The 17,647-nt window shown below is 56.5% G+C and overlaps 3 protein-coding genes across 3 annotated transcripts; 2 read left to right on the top strand and 1 right to left on the bottom strand.

Annotated features, from left to right (window-relative positions):
- Positions 1-239: 239 nt before the first annotated feature.
- CkaCkLH20_00040 (uncharacterized protein) lies at positions 240-8,632 on the bottom strand (the record flags this gene model as incomplete). Its single annotated transcript, XM_038882760.1, has 10 exons — positions 240-3,130; positions 3,180-3,492; positions 3,545-3,587; positions 5,531-6,015; positions 6,071-6,308; positions 6,360-6,845; positions 6,900-7,243; positions 7,303-7,336; positions 8,290-8,441; positions 8,516-8,632. The coding sequence occupies 10 exons, from the start codon at positions 8,630-8,632 to the stop codon at positions 240-242; spliced, it is 5,103 nt and encodes a 1,700-aa protein (XP_038751465.1).
- A 286-nt stretch (positions 8,633-8,918) lies between these two features.
- On the top strand, positions 8,919-11,242 carry CkaCkLH20_00039 (uncharacterized protein; the record flags this gene model as incomplete). The annotated part of the gene is made up of 5 exons (XM_038882759.1): positions 8,919-8,967; positions 9,043-10,501; positions 10,555-10,610; positions 10,657-10,806; positions 10,857-11,242. 5 exons carry the CDS (start codon positions 8,919-8,921, stop codon positions 11,240-11,242), a joined length of 2,100 nt encoding a protein of 699 aa, XP_038751464.1.
- Positions 11,243-15,258: 4,016 nt separating this feature from the next.
- CkaCkLH20_00038 (beta-glucanosyltransferase GDM1) lies at positions 15,259-16,801 on the top strand (the record flags this gene model as incomplete). Its single annotated transcript, XM_038882758.1, has 4 exons — positions 15,259-15,382; positions 15,442-16,102; positions 16,166-16,496; positions 16,553-16,801. 4 exons carry the CDS (start codon positions 15,259-15,261, stop codon positions 16,799-16,801), a joined length of 1,365 nt encoding a protein of 454 aa, XP_038751463.1.
- Positions 16,802-17,647: the final 846 nt, after the last annotated feature.

Below are 17,647 nucleotides of genomic sequence, written 5' to 3'. Positions count from 1 at the left end.
GTGTCTTGTTTCGCTTCTTCATATTAACAGTTCTAAAGAGGGTAGGAAAAAGACATGGCTAGTTGTACAGACTGCAAAGAAAATTGCGTGCTGGGTCTCGTAGAGAGTGGGTATAAATGGAAAATCTTCGTCTTCGTAACATATGTAAGGAAAATCGTGTGTGTTCGATTCTTGTGTTTCTTTTTTTCGTCTTCTTCCTTTTTCTTCTTTTTTTTATTGAGCGAATCTATCCCAGATTTTCACTGAACATTCAAGAATAGATCATCACCGCGTCTCGTAGGCGTCAGCTTGGGCTGCCACGTAGGCGTGGCGGGCAGCCCGCCACCGCCTCGATCCCAGCCGCTGCCGCCGCCTCCTCCGGGAACCGGCGGCGCGGGGAAGAACTCGTCCGGGGAGAAGAGCACCTCGCCGCCGGCCCCGGGGCGGTAGGGTCTCCAGTTGGGGCTGTGCCGGACGCCGCCGTTGAGCGGGGCCAGGGCGGCGGCGCGTTCGGAGCCGAGGCGCTTGGAGAGCAGGGAGGACGTGGTCGAGACCGAGGCCGCTTCCGAGGCGGGGCGTAGGGGCGGCGCGGCGAGGGTCTGGGGTTGGGGTTGGGTTTGGGTTGCGATGTGGTGCGGTGAGGGCGAGGCGGAGGGGGGACGGGAGGGGAGGGGTTGTTTTGGGGGCGGGGATTGTTGGGGGAGTTGTTGTCTTTGGAGGGATTGGCGTTGATTGATTGACTGGCGTTGTTGCTGCTGCTGTTGTTGTTGGGATCGCCGGCGCTCGTTGCGGGGTGGAGGCTGCGGCTGAGAAGGGACCGGCAGCGGACGAGGCGCGTCTCCCCAGAGAGCCTTGTGTACCGACGCCGATTGCGGTTCTACGTTCGGAGGCATATGTTGCACGTGTGCCGTCTGGGCCTGCGGGTGGGCGTCGCCGCGCTCGAGCCGAGGGCGTTGGGGTTGTAAGGGGGGAGGGTAGAGGGGCTTCATCTGCGGAGGTCTCGTGGCGGATTGCTCCCGTTCTGCGTCGGATGGGGGAGAAGGGGTGACGAGGCGGAGGGAGGGGGAACCGGTTGCGATCCTGTTTGGGTCGGTGGGACGAGGTCGCGCGATGGGCTTGCGGGGGACGTCGTAGCTTGCCATGTACGGCCCTCGAGGTTGTTGCTGCTGCTGCTGCTGCTGCTGCTGCATCATGCCGAGCGTGGGGCTTGGTTGGCCAGGCGGGAGGGCGGCGAATTGTCGTGTCGGAGGGGCCAGAAGACGGAGATTGTTGCTCGGCTTCGACGACGTGCGGCCTGGGATTACCGGGTATGAGACGGGTGAGCGGCCGGTGGGGGAGGCGTTGGAGAGTTTAGAGGCCGGGGACTCGACGACCGGAGACAAGTTGCTCTGCTCCAGGATCGGTTCCGGATCGGTGGCCACGGATGAGGCGATTGTTGTCACTGAGGCTTGCGAGACGTGGGAGTCATGGCTGTCGGAGCGCTCGGGGGCCTTGACGGGCGGTGGACCGGTCGAGGTCGTCGGCGCCGGGACGGCGGGTGGTTGCTTGGACTTCGAGGAGCTGCGGCGGCCGATGGAGTTGCTTCGTCGGCGAGGTGGCTCGGGGTGGGAGAAGGACATGCTCGGCACGGGATGGGCAGCGCTGTTCGGCAAGGGAACACCTGATTGGTATGCGGTGTTGGGGCGAGTAGTGTTCTGAGAATAAACGCTCGAAGAACGACTCTGATACGGCGCAGAGAGGTTTGCGGGGACGATCTCCGCAGGGGGGAGGAGCACCGGCGCGGGAGGCATCGGCATTCGCGGTGCTGTCGGGGCCCTGGGACTCCCGGCTCCGTGACCGATTCCTGCCTTCGTGGCAGTGGCTGCGAGCATGGCAGACTCGGCGTACGAAGGCTTCGCCTGCGCCCCTCCGCCGGAGCTTGCGCCCGAGGCGTCGAGCTCAGCAAGTTGAGCCATGTGGGTGGCGCTCTTGGGATCACCCAACACCCAGTTTCCATTCTTATCCGCGACGTAGTATGTAGTAGCAGACTGGGGCGTCTTGCCAGTCGCCGCAGAGGGCGGTCTCCAAATGTTATTGGAGCGCTGAGAGCGTGCCGAGCTGGCGGCGGCCGAGGTGAGGGCGCCATCTTCTTCGAATTCGGTCATTGTGCTCTCCCTGGGAAGGTTGTAGTGCGTACGAGGCGGGGCCGTCAGCTTGGCTGTCCTCTCATTCAAGATCTGGGAGTTTGTCTGCTGAGTATTGCTCTGCTCCTTCGGTTGGGGTGGAGAGGACGAGTAGAGATCGATCTTCGGAATTTTGATGGAGAGGACTGGCTTGGGAGAAGACATGGACGGCTTAGCCGGGAGCAGACGGGATATCGGCCGGTTCTGTTGCTGTTGCGGCTGATAAGGCTGCTTTGGCGTTCCCATACTCTGTGGTCGGGAGATGGCAAGACCGATGGCTCCTGGCCACCAACTGGTGCGGGCGCTATTGCGATTGCGAGCCACGGGAGCTGGCTGGGCTGGTGGTGGAGGAGATTCGGCATGGTGCATAGGCGGAGAGATATGGAAGATGTTGGCTGGGCCTTCCTGAGGATGGAATTCCCACGAGTCCTTCTCGCGCACTGGGAAGAAACCCGTCTTCTCATCCGGATAGTTTCTTCGACGTCTACGGCGGGCAAGGCAGATGGCGAGGATGGCGATCCCCAGTGCTGCGGCGAGACCAACAGCAAGACCTGCCACCTGAGCTGTACCGAACCGCTCTGAAGATCCCGAGTTGGCCTCTTCAGCACCTGGGGCCGCGGTGGCCGACGCAGATTGGGTTGTTGTGGTCGCTGGCGGTGGAGGCGGAGGCGGAGGCGGAGATGTTGTTCTCGTGCTGGTGCTGCTCGACGTTGAGATGGAGGTAGTGTTCGATCTGGTGAGGGTAGAGAAGGAGGGGCTCGGGGTCGTCTCCGTCGCTGTAATCAGTGTTGTCGGGGTAGACCGCGTCGTCGTCAGGTGCCTCCTCGTTGATGTAGGATAGACCACCGGCGAGGTAGTTGGTGGAGGGACAATAATGATGCCGGCGCCAGATGATGGCAGAATTAATGTCGCAATGATGGCAGTATGTGTCGGAACAACGGCTTCTGGCTGATTCGAGCACATCAGGTAGGCCGCATCGATGACGGTTTCTACCTCAAGTCAGCTATCACATCAGTTGGTGAGAGGCACGCGACTTACGAGGCACGTCGCTCTCGCGGCACGAGCCGATCGTCTTCTCTGCAATGAGGCATTGAACAGCACCCTCTCCAATCGTAAGGCCCGACAACCCAGCATTCGCACAAAGGCATTGCAAGGTCGGCGCGCTACCGCAAGTGGTGAGGGCATAGTTGGCACTCAGGTGAGAGCGAAAGCATTGGCGGGCGCAAGACGGCACGAATCTAGTGATCTCGCTGGACAGGTTGAAGGACGTTTCGGCGGTGACCACACATAACAATGTGAATAAGAGTGTCCAGAAAAGCAGAGGCTTGAAGGCCATAATACGGAAGGACATCTGTAGATTGTAATCAGTACGTTATCCGTAATGGCCCGCGACGTGTACCTACCTCGGTGAAGGTCCCATCCTTCATACGGTCCAAAGACAACAGACTAAGTCTTGGACGTGTAAGTGTGAATCCAATAAGAGGGCTGTCTTTCAATGACCATCCCACGAGGCCGACACCAACACAGCTTGAGTGGTGAGAAGAGATGAATACGGTAACGAACCTATGAGCAGAAGAACGTATTAAGTTATTACGAGACGGCCTGCATCTCCAGATGTAAAACGATGTAAAGAGAATAGAACACGACGCTGTTGGGTGTATCGTCCGATATTTTCAAAAAATTAAGCAACGCAAAGCTTCAGCCCCGAAGACAAGAAAAGAAAGAGGCTATTCCTTGCTGAGATGCGCGAAATGTAAGTAAGAAAGCTGAGAAAATCTAAAAGCAGACAAAAACAGAGATGCGTTGGGGGCTCAGAGGCGGGAATGCAACTCTTGATACATGGATGGAGACATCCCAAAAGACAGGAAGAGAAGGAGAAGGAGGAGCGGATGTAACTAAGGGGACAGAGAAGATAGACTCTGGTGCCTCCTCCGTCATCCAGATGCCCGTACACGTCTCTCACTAGAGAGTCTGGATCCGCGTTGACGCGCTTGCCTTCCTCTGACTTCATTCGACCACATCGCAGAAACGTCGTTGCGGCGAGAGTGGACGGCGAGGTTAGCGAGTCCAATGTACTGCCTCACCATGCCGCCGACCTGCATCTTGCAGGGTCGGTTCTGGTTCCTGCAGTCGCGCCCACAGCGGCCCGGACAAGCTCGCGAGCCGCCTCGACAGATTCTGACGAGAATGACGAAGAACCAGACACTTCGGGGGCCATCCGTCTCCGTTTCGGGCGTCTGTCATAACCGCTGGTTGGTTGGAGAATGACGCTATTTTCGGGTCCCCTTGTTGTAGCATCTCAGATCCGAATTCCACAAGCTGTGTGGCGGTCCAGGCCAGGGTGTAACCCATCCCGCATGCCATCATCCCAGGCACGCGAGGTTGAGTGGCCAATGGATTTCAGGTTGCGGGTAAATGCATGCACAACGAGTGGCTGAGGGTCTTCTAGGTTGTCCCCCAAATTTAGGCGCCGTCGTTCTTTAAGCGCGGAGGTCGACAAGATGCGTGGCGAGCCGCCCGCAGGACCGGCGGGGAAAATGTCGATAGCATCACGTGATGCAGATCAGAGGGAACCCAAGCCAATGAGCGGTCAACTCGAACCGAGAATCATCGTGAGCGCCAGACCTAGTCGCCGGCCAGTTGTTTCCAGACTACTTTTGCTTCTTGCGACTGCCCCCTTTGTTTCGAACACGCTGACTATGAGATTGACGGATGTGATTGATCTTGATGAATCTGCAGTCCTCAAACCGTAGCAGCATTTGATGCGTCGCTGGCGAGTACTGAAGCCAGTAACTGGGGGCGCCACCGAGCTTGATACGCTTCTCCAACGCAACCGCCCGAGGCATGTGTCTTACGTCTCGTCTCGTAAAGTCACATATAGACCCCAATCTACCCTCAGCGCTCTGCACCTTCAACCCTCAGCTTTCGCGCTTCTCATCGTAGGGTTTCATCTTGGCTGAGAGTACGATGGGACCGCTGCAACGCACCCCCAACGTAACCTTCTCCTATACCGAATGTTCCGTGTCCACATTGTAGAACTCTACTCGTGGGATTTCGGCAACAACTTCGACCGAAAGTCCAGCCGAACGAGCGTGGTCTGTTAGGGTCAGTGAACTCCACAAGGGGGCTAGGAATGCAAAAGGGCTATTTGTATGTAGGATTTTCCATTGTTTTCCGTTGATGGTATCTCAGTATTTTTCGTTGCCTCGTCTTAAGACTCAAAACCGTCGAGGCCAAGCAAATCCGTGTCACATCTAACTGTGGCAAAACTGGGTGATGGTCTCATATGGCATGCCCTTAGCTGCCCAAATCATTCCACGTCGTCCGCAATCTTTCCGTCGTCCTCATGCTCGTTCAAGTCGTCGGTCGCCCCTTTGTCAAGCTAGTACTACTTCTTGGCATCGGTGGCGCTCGGTGCGAACGCTGCCTTGGCTCTGTTGGACTTGATGACCCTCTGAACCTCCTCTTCGGTCTGATCCCAGTCGTTGGCATCAAGTTGCACAAGATCAATCTCGTACAGGTCGGCGATGTGCTTCAGAGCATAGAAGCTCTTCTTGTCGTAGACGAAACTGATACTGACACCGATGCGTCCGAAACGTCCGGTACGGCCGATACGGTGCAGGTAGGTCTCGGGGTCTGGCTCGGAGTCGCCACGTCCCTTCATGGGGATATCGTAGTTGATGACCATCGACACACTCGACACATCGATACCGCGAGCCAGGACGTTCGTGGTGAGAAGAACCTTGGACTGGCCGGATCTGAACTCCTCCAAGAGGCGATCACGCTCGGGTCCATCCTTGGCACCGTGGAGGGCGGAAACACGGTGGCCATCTGCCTCCATTCTGCGCTTGATCTCATCGGCGCTCTCACGGGTCTAGTTGTGATTGTTAGCTACATCCCTGATGAGATATGGTGGAGATTTGACATACTCTGACGAAGATAACAGAGGAGCCGATGGTCATGAGACCATACAGCTTGACGAGAACCTCGTATTTGTCCTGCTCGGTAGGGCAGTCGATGTACATCTGAGAGATACCCTTGACTGTGAGCTCGGTGTGCTTCAGACGAATCTGATCAGCCTTGGGCGCAAACTTCTCGGCAAAGCCCATAACCTTGTCGGGGAAGGTGGCGGAGAACAGGAGGATCTGAATATCGCGGGGAAGCATGCTGCAACCATGTCAGTGTGCTTTGTCCAAGACAGTAGGGTAACGTCCTTACTTCTTGACGCGGAGGCACTGCTCGCCAAGACCTTGCTGGTCAAGCATGTTGTCGGCCTCGTCAATGACCAAAAGTTTGAGGTGTGACACATCCAGCTGACGTCTGCGGATGATGTCCATTACAGTGCCGGGTGTTCCAACGATGACATTGGCGCGAACAGCAGCGTTGCGCTCCAGAGCACCGGGAAGAGCGGCAGCAATCTTCAATCCCTCGCAGAACTGGCCAATGCTGCCGACGACTCCCTCGATCTGACGGGCAAGTTCACGACTCGGTGCGAGGATCAGCGCCTGAGGCTGCTCCGGCTGGGTGTAGTCGACTCGCGACAATGTGGTAACGACGAAGGCGGCGGTCTTTCCGGTACCGGATTGCGACTGGGCGATCATGTTGCGGGGAGGGTTCGAGAGCATGAGAGGAAGGGCCTTCTCCTGAATCTTTGAAGGCTTCTGGTAGTTGAGAGAAAGAAGACCGCGGAGGATCGAGTCGTGGCTATAAGATACGAGTTAGATTTGATCCAATCAATCGTTCCAACGTAGGACGTACAGCTTCATGTCAGCGAAGGTTTGAGCGGAATACAGGGTGCTGTTCTGGTCAGACTGGAGGTCACCCAGCTTAACGTCGACATCGTAGGTGTTCTCGACGAGACCAGAGCCACCGAGAGGCTCGACGGTGCCATCGAGCTGGGCTTCCGCAACCTTGCCCTCAGCAGGGGCCGCAGTAGTAGCGTCGGCAGCACCGTCGGCCGGAGCAGCGGCAGGCGCATCGGCGGGGGCATCGGCCGGAGCAGCAGCAGCAGCAGGAGCGTCGGCAGGAGCGTCGGCCGGAGGCTTGGTGATGCGACTCGCGAGATCAGACATGGTGATGGAGTTGTGGGCGGAACTGGAGGTCTGTGACATGATTGTTAGCAACGGAAGGAACCGTAGGTCGTAGTGCACTAGAAGCTCACAGGTCGAGTCGGGGGAGTCGCACGTTTGCACCGACTGCGGAAGAAGGTTAGCTACCGCCGAATGCGCAGTTGACGTGTTTATGAGAAGAATGACGTTGAAAGCAATGGGAGGAGGGGAGGAGGGGCAGAGGAAAAGTTGACTTACCTGCGCGCAAAGCTACTCTCTCGTGTCGTGTTGGAGCAGAGAAGTTTGGAGGTGAAGGGTGTATGGGAGATTTCTGTTTGTTTTTGAGATGGCGGATTGGAAGCTCCCAAAAGTCGAAATTCTAAGAAGAGCTACGTCGTCGGTCGCTCTTGCTTGTGCCTGGCCGACAAAGGCCAATGGCGGGGCTACCGCGGGGCAATTTTCCAGCCTAAAATTCCAGGCGGTGTGTTTGAAGGTCAGGACCCCGTCCTTTTCAGGAACGAGTGCAGGTGGAAGGTACCGACCGGGGATTTGCCGAAGGGACAGCTGTATATTACATAAGCACGCGATTGCGGTGCTAGGTCAACGTCGCAGCATCGGCAAGATGGAAAGCTGCAAAACACTGAACTTGAAGTCAGCTCACCTCACCTTACCCGGTTGGAAAGTTCCACGTGACAGATGACAATCCACATTCCTCCGCGTAAAACCGTCTTGATGCAGCGTGTCACCTGGTTTCCGAGCTCCCAAGAGCTTCATGAGGATGGTGCTCCCTTGTTCAAGCGGCTGTCTGTTTCATTTGCGAACCCGACGTCATTCATGCAATTGACAGCATGAAATGCTCAGGTCCAGCGCAAAAACACACCCCGGTTGGTAGTTATTCAAGCTCCGGCGCATCTGGCATAATGGACCTAGAGTACCCCTCAGCAAGGTTGGCTCTGGAGAAGCCGAGACCCCTGCCTCTCAGGCCTCAACGGCACCAATAGGTGGAGTTCCAGTGGCTGGCGACCGGCCCAGTGTCCGCCCACCCCACCACAGTCCTCTTCAGCGCGCACTTAGTGGACCGAGCAGCCGGAGAAACGCACCAGTGAAGCAGAGGAAGGTTCCAGTCTTTGCCCAGGAGGGAGCTGACGACGTCTTCCCGTCCGATGTCAATGCCCCAGGTCCCGACACCCGGCCAATCCAATCCAATGTTCTTCTGCACTTGTTCTTGCCCGTTCAGGTACCTCAGCTCCAGCTGGCATTCATACGGGTGACTGTGGGTTGGCTGCGCAGCCTTGACTACGGATACCTACTGCGGTATCTACCTACCTCTAGGACCTGCTGTGCTCTTTGTTGCTGGACCATGATCACGGCCTTTACGACTTTCCACTCCATTATTTGTTGTACATAACCTTCGGGCGTCCTGCGCCTCGTGCTAGCATTCATCGACTTTGTTTCTGCCCGGTTTTCACCCAGTTTTAGCCGTTTCGGCGGAGAAACGCCTTATACGATCCTCCCACCCCCACTACATACCTACCTTACTTCTCTTGCTCGGGCCGCCGTCTACCGTTGGTAGTTGTCCTCTTCCCGCCCGCTCTCGCTCCTTCGGAGGAATCCATCACGAATCCTCTCTTGTTTCCGCTAACCCCCTTTCGCGGGCAAAGCATTCGAATTGATCTGAACTGCTGAGCTTCGCCCTTTGTATGCGGTTTCAACAACACAATCCTCGACAATGGCCGAAGTAGACGTCGCGCCGACGTTCGGCGCGGAACTGAAGGCAAGTATCACCTCCCGCGCTGCGCCTCTTGCTTGCCCCTCAATCCGCTGACATGTCCTCCAGGATGGCTTCAAGCCAGCCAACGTCTGGGTAGCCCACGGGATAGCATGGCTTGACGAAATACAACAGTTCTACCGCGAGAGGAGTGCGATCGAAAAGGAGTACGCTGCCAAGCTCAATGGCCTGGCCAAGAAGTATTTCGAGAAAAAGAACAAGAAGTCGGCATCGCTCAGCGTTGGCGATACGCCTGCCATGACCCCTGGCTCCCTCGAGGCCGCCTCCTTAACAACTTGGTCTACCCAACTTACGACCCTCGAACATCGAGCCGAGGAACACGACCGATACGCGAACAACCTCTTGTCCCAAGTTGCCGAACCCCTCAAGTTCTTGGGTACCCGCTTCGAGGAACTGCGCAAGCGTCATGCCGAATACGCAAGCAAGCTGGAACACGAGCGCGACGCCCAGTACGCCGACTTGCGAAAGACCAAGGCCAAATACGATGATGCGTGTCAAGAAGTTGAAGGCAAGCGCAAAAAGGCCGAGTCATCCTTTGACAAGGCCAAAGCGCAGAGTGCGTATCAACAGCAAATCATCGACATGAACAACGTCAAAAACACATACTTGATCTCTATCAACGTCACCAACAAGCAGAAGGAGCGTTACTATCATGAGTACGTTCCCGAGGTTATGGATAGTCTGCAGGACCTTGCCGAATTCCGCACCATAAAGTTGAACGGCCTTTGGACTGTCGCTTCGCAGCTGGAAGCCGCTATGCTTTTGAGCAGCAAGGGATTGATGGAAAACCTAGGAGCTGAAATCGCCCGGAACGAGCCTCATCTCGACGCCATGATGTACATCCGCCACAACCTCGGTTCGTTCCAGGAACCACCTGACAAGACCTTCGAGCCGAGTCCGGTGTGGCACGACGACGATCTCATGGTTGTAGACGAACCGGCAAAGATCTATCTCCGCAACGTGCTGAGTAAATCTAAGGCGCAGCTGGGAGACCTACGTAGAGAAGTCGACAAGAAGAGGCGCGAGGTTGAAAGTGTCAAGCGTGTAAAGCAACGCATTAGGGAGGGCACCGAGAAGAAGGACGAGGTCTTGGTAGTTACGCAAATATTTGCCCTGCAGGAGGATCTTCATGCAGTGGACAGGAAGCGCGTGACGGCCGAAGTTGAGACCTCGACCATCACATCGGCTGTCGGCGACGTCACGCTAGGCGCAAAGAACCACAACTTCAAGCAACAAACCTACAAGATCCCAACGAACTGCGACCTCTGCGGAGACAGGATATGGGGTTTGTCGGCCAAGGGATTCGACTGCAGAGACTGCGGGTACACCTGCCACCAGAAATGCGAGATGAAAGTGCCTGCCGACTGCCCGGGCGAACAGTCAAAGGAGGATCGCAAGAAGCTGAAGGCCGAACGCCAAGCAGCCGCAAGTGCACTCCTCAAGCCAACTGCATCCTCGCCGACGAACGCATCCGATTCGCCGACCCTTACACGCTCGAACACGATGAACTCCCTCAGCTCAGGGTACGCGCAGAGTGCTCGTCGGTCAATAGCTGCGGGCGCAACATCACCGATAGAAGAGACTCCTCCGCCAGAGCCAGCAACCCCTCGGCCCCCAGCTCCGGCATCAACAGTAAGTTCTGGCGCGGCTCGCAAGCGGGTTATGGCACCGCCACCAGCCGCCTATATCAGCGAGCTCCCGGGAAGCGCGCCTACAAATGGGTCCTCCGAGCAACAGAAGGGCAAGATGCTTTATTCGTTTGAAGCCAGCGGCGAGGGGGAGTTGTCTGTACTAGAAGGTCGCGATGTCACCATGCTTGAGCCAGATGGTAAGTTTCACTCATAGCCGACTTCAGAACACCAGCTAACACGCGTACAGACGGGTCCGGTTGGACCAAGATTCGCGCTGGTTACAAGGAGGGCATCGTGCCATCAAGCTATGTCGACTGGGCACCGCCATCGCCCATGGTTGCGCAGAACACCGGGGCATCCGCGCGACCCGATTCGACATACTCGAACTCGGGGTCTTCGATAGGGACAGCGGCCAAGAAGAAGGGGCCGGCGGTCGCACCGAAACGCGGAGCCAAGAAGCTCAAGTACGTCGAGGCGTTGTACGAGTACACGGCGCAGAGCGACCAGGAGCACAGCATGGCGGAGGGCGAGAAATTCGTGCTCATCAAGGACGATCAAGGCGACGGGTGGGCCGAAGTCGAAAAGGGCGGCGTGACGAGGAGCGTGCCCGCGAGCTACGTCCAGGTGGTTTAGGAGACTCGTGCAAGGGAGCAGAAAGTAGAATACAGAAGGCTGTTGTCTCCGGCCGCACAACCGCCCGCAACGAATACAACGGACGACGCACGGCGACGCGCCCGTGGCATGTCGGAAAGGGGGCCGAGCAGAGGACAGGAGAATTCCGGCCCGGCCGTCGTAGACTTAGAGGAGGAGCAGGTGACGAGCGTTCGGCTCGTGAGGCGAAACCAGAGCCAGAGAGAGGCGCGGAAGGCGAGGCTCCACGCGTCCAGGCGGGATCGCAGCAGCATTGGTTGACGAGCATTCGTGTTGAGATGCATTCATACGGGTACATATAGCAGGTTGCGGCGAGAGAGGGGGGTTTTCCGAGTCGTGCCCGCATAAGGTGGTGGTCGGTGGCTTTTTGTTTTTTTGGGAGAGTTTTTGGAGTAGTCTAAAATGAGCAAAATTCATTTCTACACATGCACGATGAATCCGGGCGGTCACGAGAAGGTTTGAGTTGGGAAAATAAGATCCGACGACGCATGAAAGTCTCTCAGAGGCGTTCACGTCAGAGAAAGTGTCAAAACATGTTTGTCACGACTCGCCATTCAATTAGTCGGTCACTCAGTCAGTGTTCCCCCGCAAGGAACTAGGCCCGAAGTGTCCGTACTGCGTCGGCCTGGGCCCTGGATCATGCGCCGGTCACGTCGGCCGCGGTGGGAGGGAGGATCGGGGAGATCCAACCGGTCTTCCCGCCACGGAAGCCCGGCTTCAGTCTGTGAGAAGGAGGACGACCCAGTGGCATGCTGCAGCGGAGAGCATCTAGCCCGATTCGCGTATACGAATTCAAGAGGCGACTCTGACATGTACGTGTACCGATGTTTAGGAAAGCGCGTTTTCTAGAAGGCAAGAACGGGAAGCGTTTGTGGGTTTCCCAAGAATCTTGGGTTGGAAAAAAAAGCATTCTCCTCGTCGTTTGGGATGATTTCTCTCGTGCGGTTGCCATTCGACGGGAAAGACCGAACGAGGACTTGGCCGTCGCTTGGCATTCTTGAGAGCACACAAGCAAGAGTCAAGACCGCGGTTCGCTCTGGTCAGCATGGGAACTCCCCTTCGTTGACTGACGGTTGCCAGTCGGGCCAAGCACTGGCCAAGCGCCAATCAGCATATGACTGGGCGAGGGACGGATAACCCCTGGATGTGAGAGTGTGAGTGCTGTGTGCTGTGTGCTGTGCCTTTTCGCCTCGCGTGTGTGTGAGATGGAGGGGATCAAATTTGGGAAATTGGGGTAATGCAATTTCTTGCGCCGGCGATGTGCATTCGGACCTGCCCAGCGAGGATTTCTTGGTCAGACTGGGTTTTGAAGCTTGGCGAGGTATTTCTCTGCCTCTGCGAGTCTGCTGTTCAAAGATGGCCGTTTGATTTTGGGTTGAAGGTCGACGTCTTGGATCGGATATGAGAAGTGGGCGGAACGGATCTGTTCTGTTTATTTGCCTCCAGCGAATTCCGTTTAATGATACCTCAGGCCCTGGGTTCTGTTCTTTTTCTGGACGCGCGGGCAGGCAGGGAAGGACCCGGACGCGGAATGGGACCAATCTATCCGCTCCCGTCAGCCCTCTCTTGACGATTGATTTGGTCGCACGTCGTCGTCAGTTTAAAACCGGCATCTTGAATTGGGCAGGAGTGAGTCGGTGGAACCGGGACGGTCTTGGAAAGTCTTGGAGGGTTCGGGATGGGAGATGATGTTGGGCGATCTCGTCGACCGAACAATCGATCGAGTAGTTTTTTTTCTCCTTCCTTGCATGGGCGGGCGGTACTCCGAGTTGATCTCGAGATGAGGACCGAAGCGGCGAATGGATTCAATATTGTGCGAATATTCAGCAGTGGTCAAGACCGCCGGGTGGAGGTAGATGGTGGCAGTGTTGGGCGTGGACTGCGCGGCAGCATTCCCAAGCGAAGTGAATCTTGATATCCGCAATGGACCATTTCTTAGCTGCATGCTGGTGCTTTTCTTGGAGCTTTCTTGGGACCATTATCTAGAATGGCGGGCGGTCTTGGCCAATGGAAGTGGTTTAGAGGTGCCGATACGGCGCCTTGGGCCACTGGTGGGCGGCGGAATGCGACACTCGTGGTCGAGGGGAGGTGTGGACTGTGGAGGCCTGGCGGGTGACGATGAGGACGATGATGATGATGATTGCCCGTGGGAAAGGACGTGCGCGCGTTGTGTCCCATTGATCGCTGTGGCAGTGCATGGCCGGTGTCGTCTTCTGACTGGGGGGTGTGGAAAGGGACGGGGAATTATCTCCACTATTGGATCATGTCTCTGGAGACTGCAGCTGGAGTCGTGCCTGGGTTCTTTCGGCATGCGAAAAAGGGGGAAGCCTGCCGGTGGGCGGGACGGGTTCTTGCTCACCTTGGCCCTCACCGCAGTCTGGAACTTGCAGAGACATCAGCATCAACGACCTGTTTGCGCTTTGCTTGAAATTCCTCGAATTGCGGTGGGGTTGGAAGGGAAAGCAGCCGCAACATTGAACGGTGGTCGTTGTGGACGGTTTCCATTGTGTGAGTAGGTGTGGAGAATTCGTGTTTTTTTTCCCGGTCGTCGGCGCGTGTCAGCGGCCATGTCAGTAAGAGGCGCAGATAATAAACATGATGATGAAGGTGATACGAGCACAACCAAGAAAACAAACAAAAACATGTTGGCTGGTTTGCCACATTCAAACGCTTGGCTTAACGCCCGTATGTTTGAAGTTGGCGATGCGAAACCAGCAGAAAGCCATTGATTCCGATTATCCGTAAGGCGGGCGATTGAATTAGTGAAGCAAAGTGGTTGAGTGGCTTCCATTGTCAAATTGCAAGAAAGAAGACGAGAGCAAATGTCAGTGCCCAGACGCGCTGGTGCAACGCGCTTGCTGGACGCTGAACGACACACCCGACGGAATTACATCACCAATGGCAGCCTCCCGTGTTGATGGGAGACACGAAGTCAACGCGGGCGTGCGCTTAGCACCGCGGGCTGGAGGTGTAGCTGCCCCGGAGCCAATGATAGTCGTCTTCTCTTTCTGCCGGGTGACCGCCTGGCTCCATCCCACCCTCCCGTCCGATGTGGCCACGCCCTCGCACGGTCTCCCGCCCACGCCTACGCTAGCTGGGCAGGTACGGCATCCCCTGAATCAGAATGAATTGCCTCCAAAAATTGTGAAGGTCGTCGACGGTCAGGGACCAAGAGGACGGGAGGGAGAAGAACAGCAGCTGCCAGCCAGTCATGGCTTGTCTGACAGCCCAATTCGACTCGCTCGGTGGATCTTCAGCACCTCCTGAGGTGTCTCCTGAGTCCTGTCTCCTGTCTCCCGCCGAGGACGACCCGGGTCCCGTCGTGTGTCCAAAGGTGGTCCACCGTCCACGTCTCCTGTCGGTCCTTCCTTGGCAAGGAAAGGGAAATCTGGGCCAGGACGACGCCAGTGGAGAGCCCAGATGTACCAAATGTCCAATCCTGTCAACAGTTCGGCAACTGCGTACGAATACCCCCGGACTTGTTCGCCCACCTCTCCTCTCCTCCTCTGATGCAGGTGCCAGGTGCAGGGCAAGGGTGTGCAAGGATGTCTTGTCTGCTGGGCTGGAGACTGGCGTGGAAGAAGGGAAGGAATTCGTTCGTTTCGTTGCACCACCACCGTCGACAACGCCGTTTTTTAACCATTCCAGTCCCTCCTTCCCCTCCAGCCTTGACTTTTACTCTCCTCCTTCTTTCCCGTTCTTCACCTCCCCAAAGACCGACCTCTCGTTGCCGCCTTCCCGGGTTTCGAGTCCCAAATTTTCCTCTTCGATACCTCAAAAGTCAACTCCCTCGCTTTGGTTGACGCCTTTTGCATCTGTCTACTTTTCTCAACATCCGACCAAACCCTTTTAATCAGACAAACCTTTTGGAACCCGAACGCCGTCGCTTTTTTGCACCAACTCTCCGTCACTCTTTCTACGCTCTATTCGCTCGGCTCATATTCCATACTCATCACACACGCGTGGTATTTTGGGAACGCAGAATCAAATCAGTCAAGATGAAGTCCTTCGCTGCCATCGCCCTCGTGGCCGTCTCTGCCGTCCAGGCCACCCCCACCGCTACCACCCCCGAGGCCCCCGTCAAGGTCCGCTCTCTCCCTGCCGTCAGTGTCTCCGGCAATGGTACGATATCACCACCTCGCCCCTCTCCTCTCATCCCCATCGTTAACATGCTGTCACAGCTTTCTGGAAGGACGGCGAGCGCTTCTACATCCGCGGTATCGACTACCAGCCCGGTGGTTCTTCTAAGAACATCGACCCCCTGGCCGACACCAGCATCTGCAGCCGTGACATTGCTGAGTTCAAGAAGCTCGGCGTCAACACCATCCGTGTCTACTCCGTCGACAACTCCAAGAACCACGATGACTGCATGAAGCAGCTTGCCGACGCCGGCATCTACCTCGTCGCCGACGTCAACAACCCCCTCTACTCCATCAATAGAGCTGACCCCCACCCTTCCTACAACGCCGTCTACCTCCAGAGCATCTTCGCCACTGTTGAGGAGTTCGCCAAGTACGACAACACCCTCGCCTTCTTCTCCGGAAACGAGGTTATCCACGACGGTGCCAACACCACCCTGACTGCCCCCTACGTCAAGGCCGTCACCCGTGACATGAAGAACTACATGGCCTCCCGTGGTCTTCGTCACGTCCCCGTCGGTTACTCCGCCGCCGATGTCTCCGACAACCGCATGCAGACCGCCCAGTACTTCAACTGCGGTAGCGACGATGCTCGTTCTGACTTCTTCGCCTTCAACGACTACTCCTGGTGCGACACCAACTTCAAGGAGGCTGGCTGGGATGTCAAGGTCAAGAACTTCACCGACTACGGTCTCCCCATTTTGTAAGCCCTCTCCTTCTGTTTCTATGATTTGCCCTTCGGACACCTCGCTAACTCTTTTCCTAGCCTGTCCGAGTACGGCTGCATCACCAACGGCCGCACCTTCGGCGAGATCGAGGCTCTCATGAGCGATGAGATGACCAGCGTCTACTCCGGTGGTCTCATGTACGAGTACTCTCTCGAGGAGAACGACTACGGTATCGTCACTATCAACGGCGACAAGGTCACCGAGGAGAAGGAGTTCGCCAGCTTGTCCAACGCCATGTCCAAGTACCCTGCCCCTACCGGCAACGGCGGTGCTGCTTCCACCACCCACGCCGTCAGCTGCCCTACCTCCGACTCCGTCTGGATGGTCGACCCCACCAAGATCCCTACCATTCCTGAGAAGGCTGAGAAGGTGAGTAACATGTAGACAAGCGTCGGATTCATAACAAAGGCTAATCCACCAAATAGTACATGACCGACGGTGCTGGCGACGGCCCTGGTCTCAGCGGCTCCGGCTCCCAGCAGGCTGGTGACAGTGCTTCTGAGGGCGAGACCACCGGCGGAAGTGCTTCCCCCACTGCTTCCGGCGGCGCCTCCGCCACCGGCTCCCAGAACGCTGCCCCCGGCCTCACCTTCGGCGGCTCCGTCGAGAAGGCCCCTCTCATCGTCAGCGGTCTCACCGTGATGTTCACCCTGTTCGGTGCCGTTATGTTGTAAGAACCTTTGCTACGTCAAAAAGCCCAGCCCTCGTGCGGGATGTACAAACGATTTTGGAGGGCAATTGCTCTTAATTGGTATGAGCAAAACTAGATATGGTTAGCTATTTCATTAGTCAATGACCGGGGCGTCCCAAGGATCCTTTTCAACGCTGGCGCCAGTATTTGTAGTAAAGTTGTGCAACAACGACGATTGTAATCCATTTGTTAAGTTCCATCGTCTTTTTCTTCGGTGTTACTGCATCCACCTCATCGGCATTCGGCGTCGTTCCTGACGTCCTGCATCCGTGTCTGATGTGCGTTGCTGCTGTAACTCTGTTGACCTCATCGCTGTGCGTTGCCTTGCGGCTGGAGAAGGCGCCATACAATATCACGACGAGATCATCAGTTCTTCCTGTGACTAGTGCCGAGTGTGGATTTGAGACGCCTGGTGAACCTGTTAAGTCAGCTTCCATACGTGGCCCGGGAAGTACACCCTCCTGAACCATCCCGCAAATGAATCATTTTCATCAAGTTGAGCCCAGGGCGGAAAGATCTCTTGTCGTTGCGGCCCGGGGTGGAAGCGGGGTTAACTCAGACAAGCATCCGTCGGAAGGATCCCCCGGCATCAGACCCGGTGAACCGCAGTACAGCCTCGAAAGTGTGTGCCTGATGAGACGGCTTCGTCCGAACGCTAGCCAAGGGCGGTTGTCGCGAACTTTAAACCTACCAGGTCGAGAGTTCTTGTGCTGGGGTTTGGGCCACTCGATGAGTCTAAGCTGTCGCCACAGCATTGATGAAGCGTCTGGGAACCCGCACCCGTTCGGCGAAAGGTGTGAACTTGAGGTATTCCGCCCGAGGTGACGTC

The sequence above is a fragment of the Colletotrichum karsti genome (assembly GCF_011947395.1).
Source record: "Colletotrichum karsti strain CkLH20 chromosome Unknown Scaffold1, whole genome shotgun sequence".
Lineage (NCBI taxonomy): Eukaryota > Fungi > Ascomycota > Sordariomycetes > Glomerellales > Glomerellaceae > Colletotrichum > Colletotrichum karsti.
The sequence above is the reverse complement of the archived record's forward strand: the minus strand, read 5'-3'. Positions and strand labels throughout refer to the sequence as shown.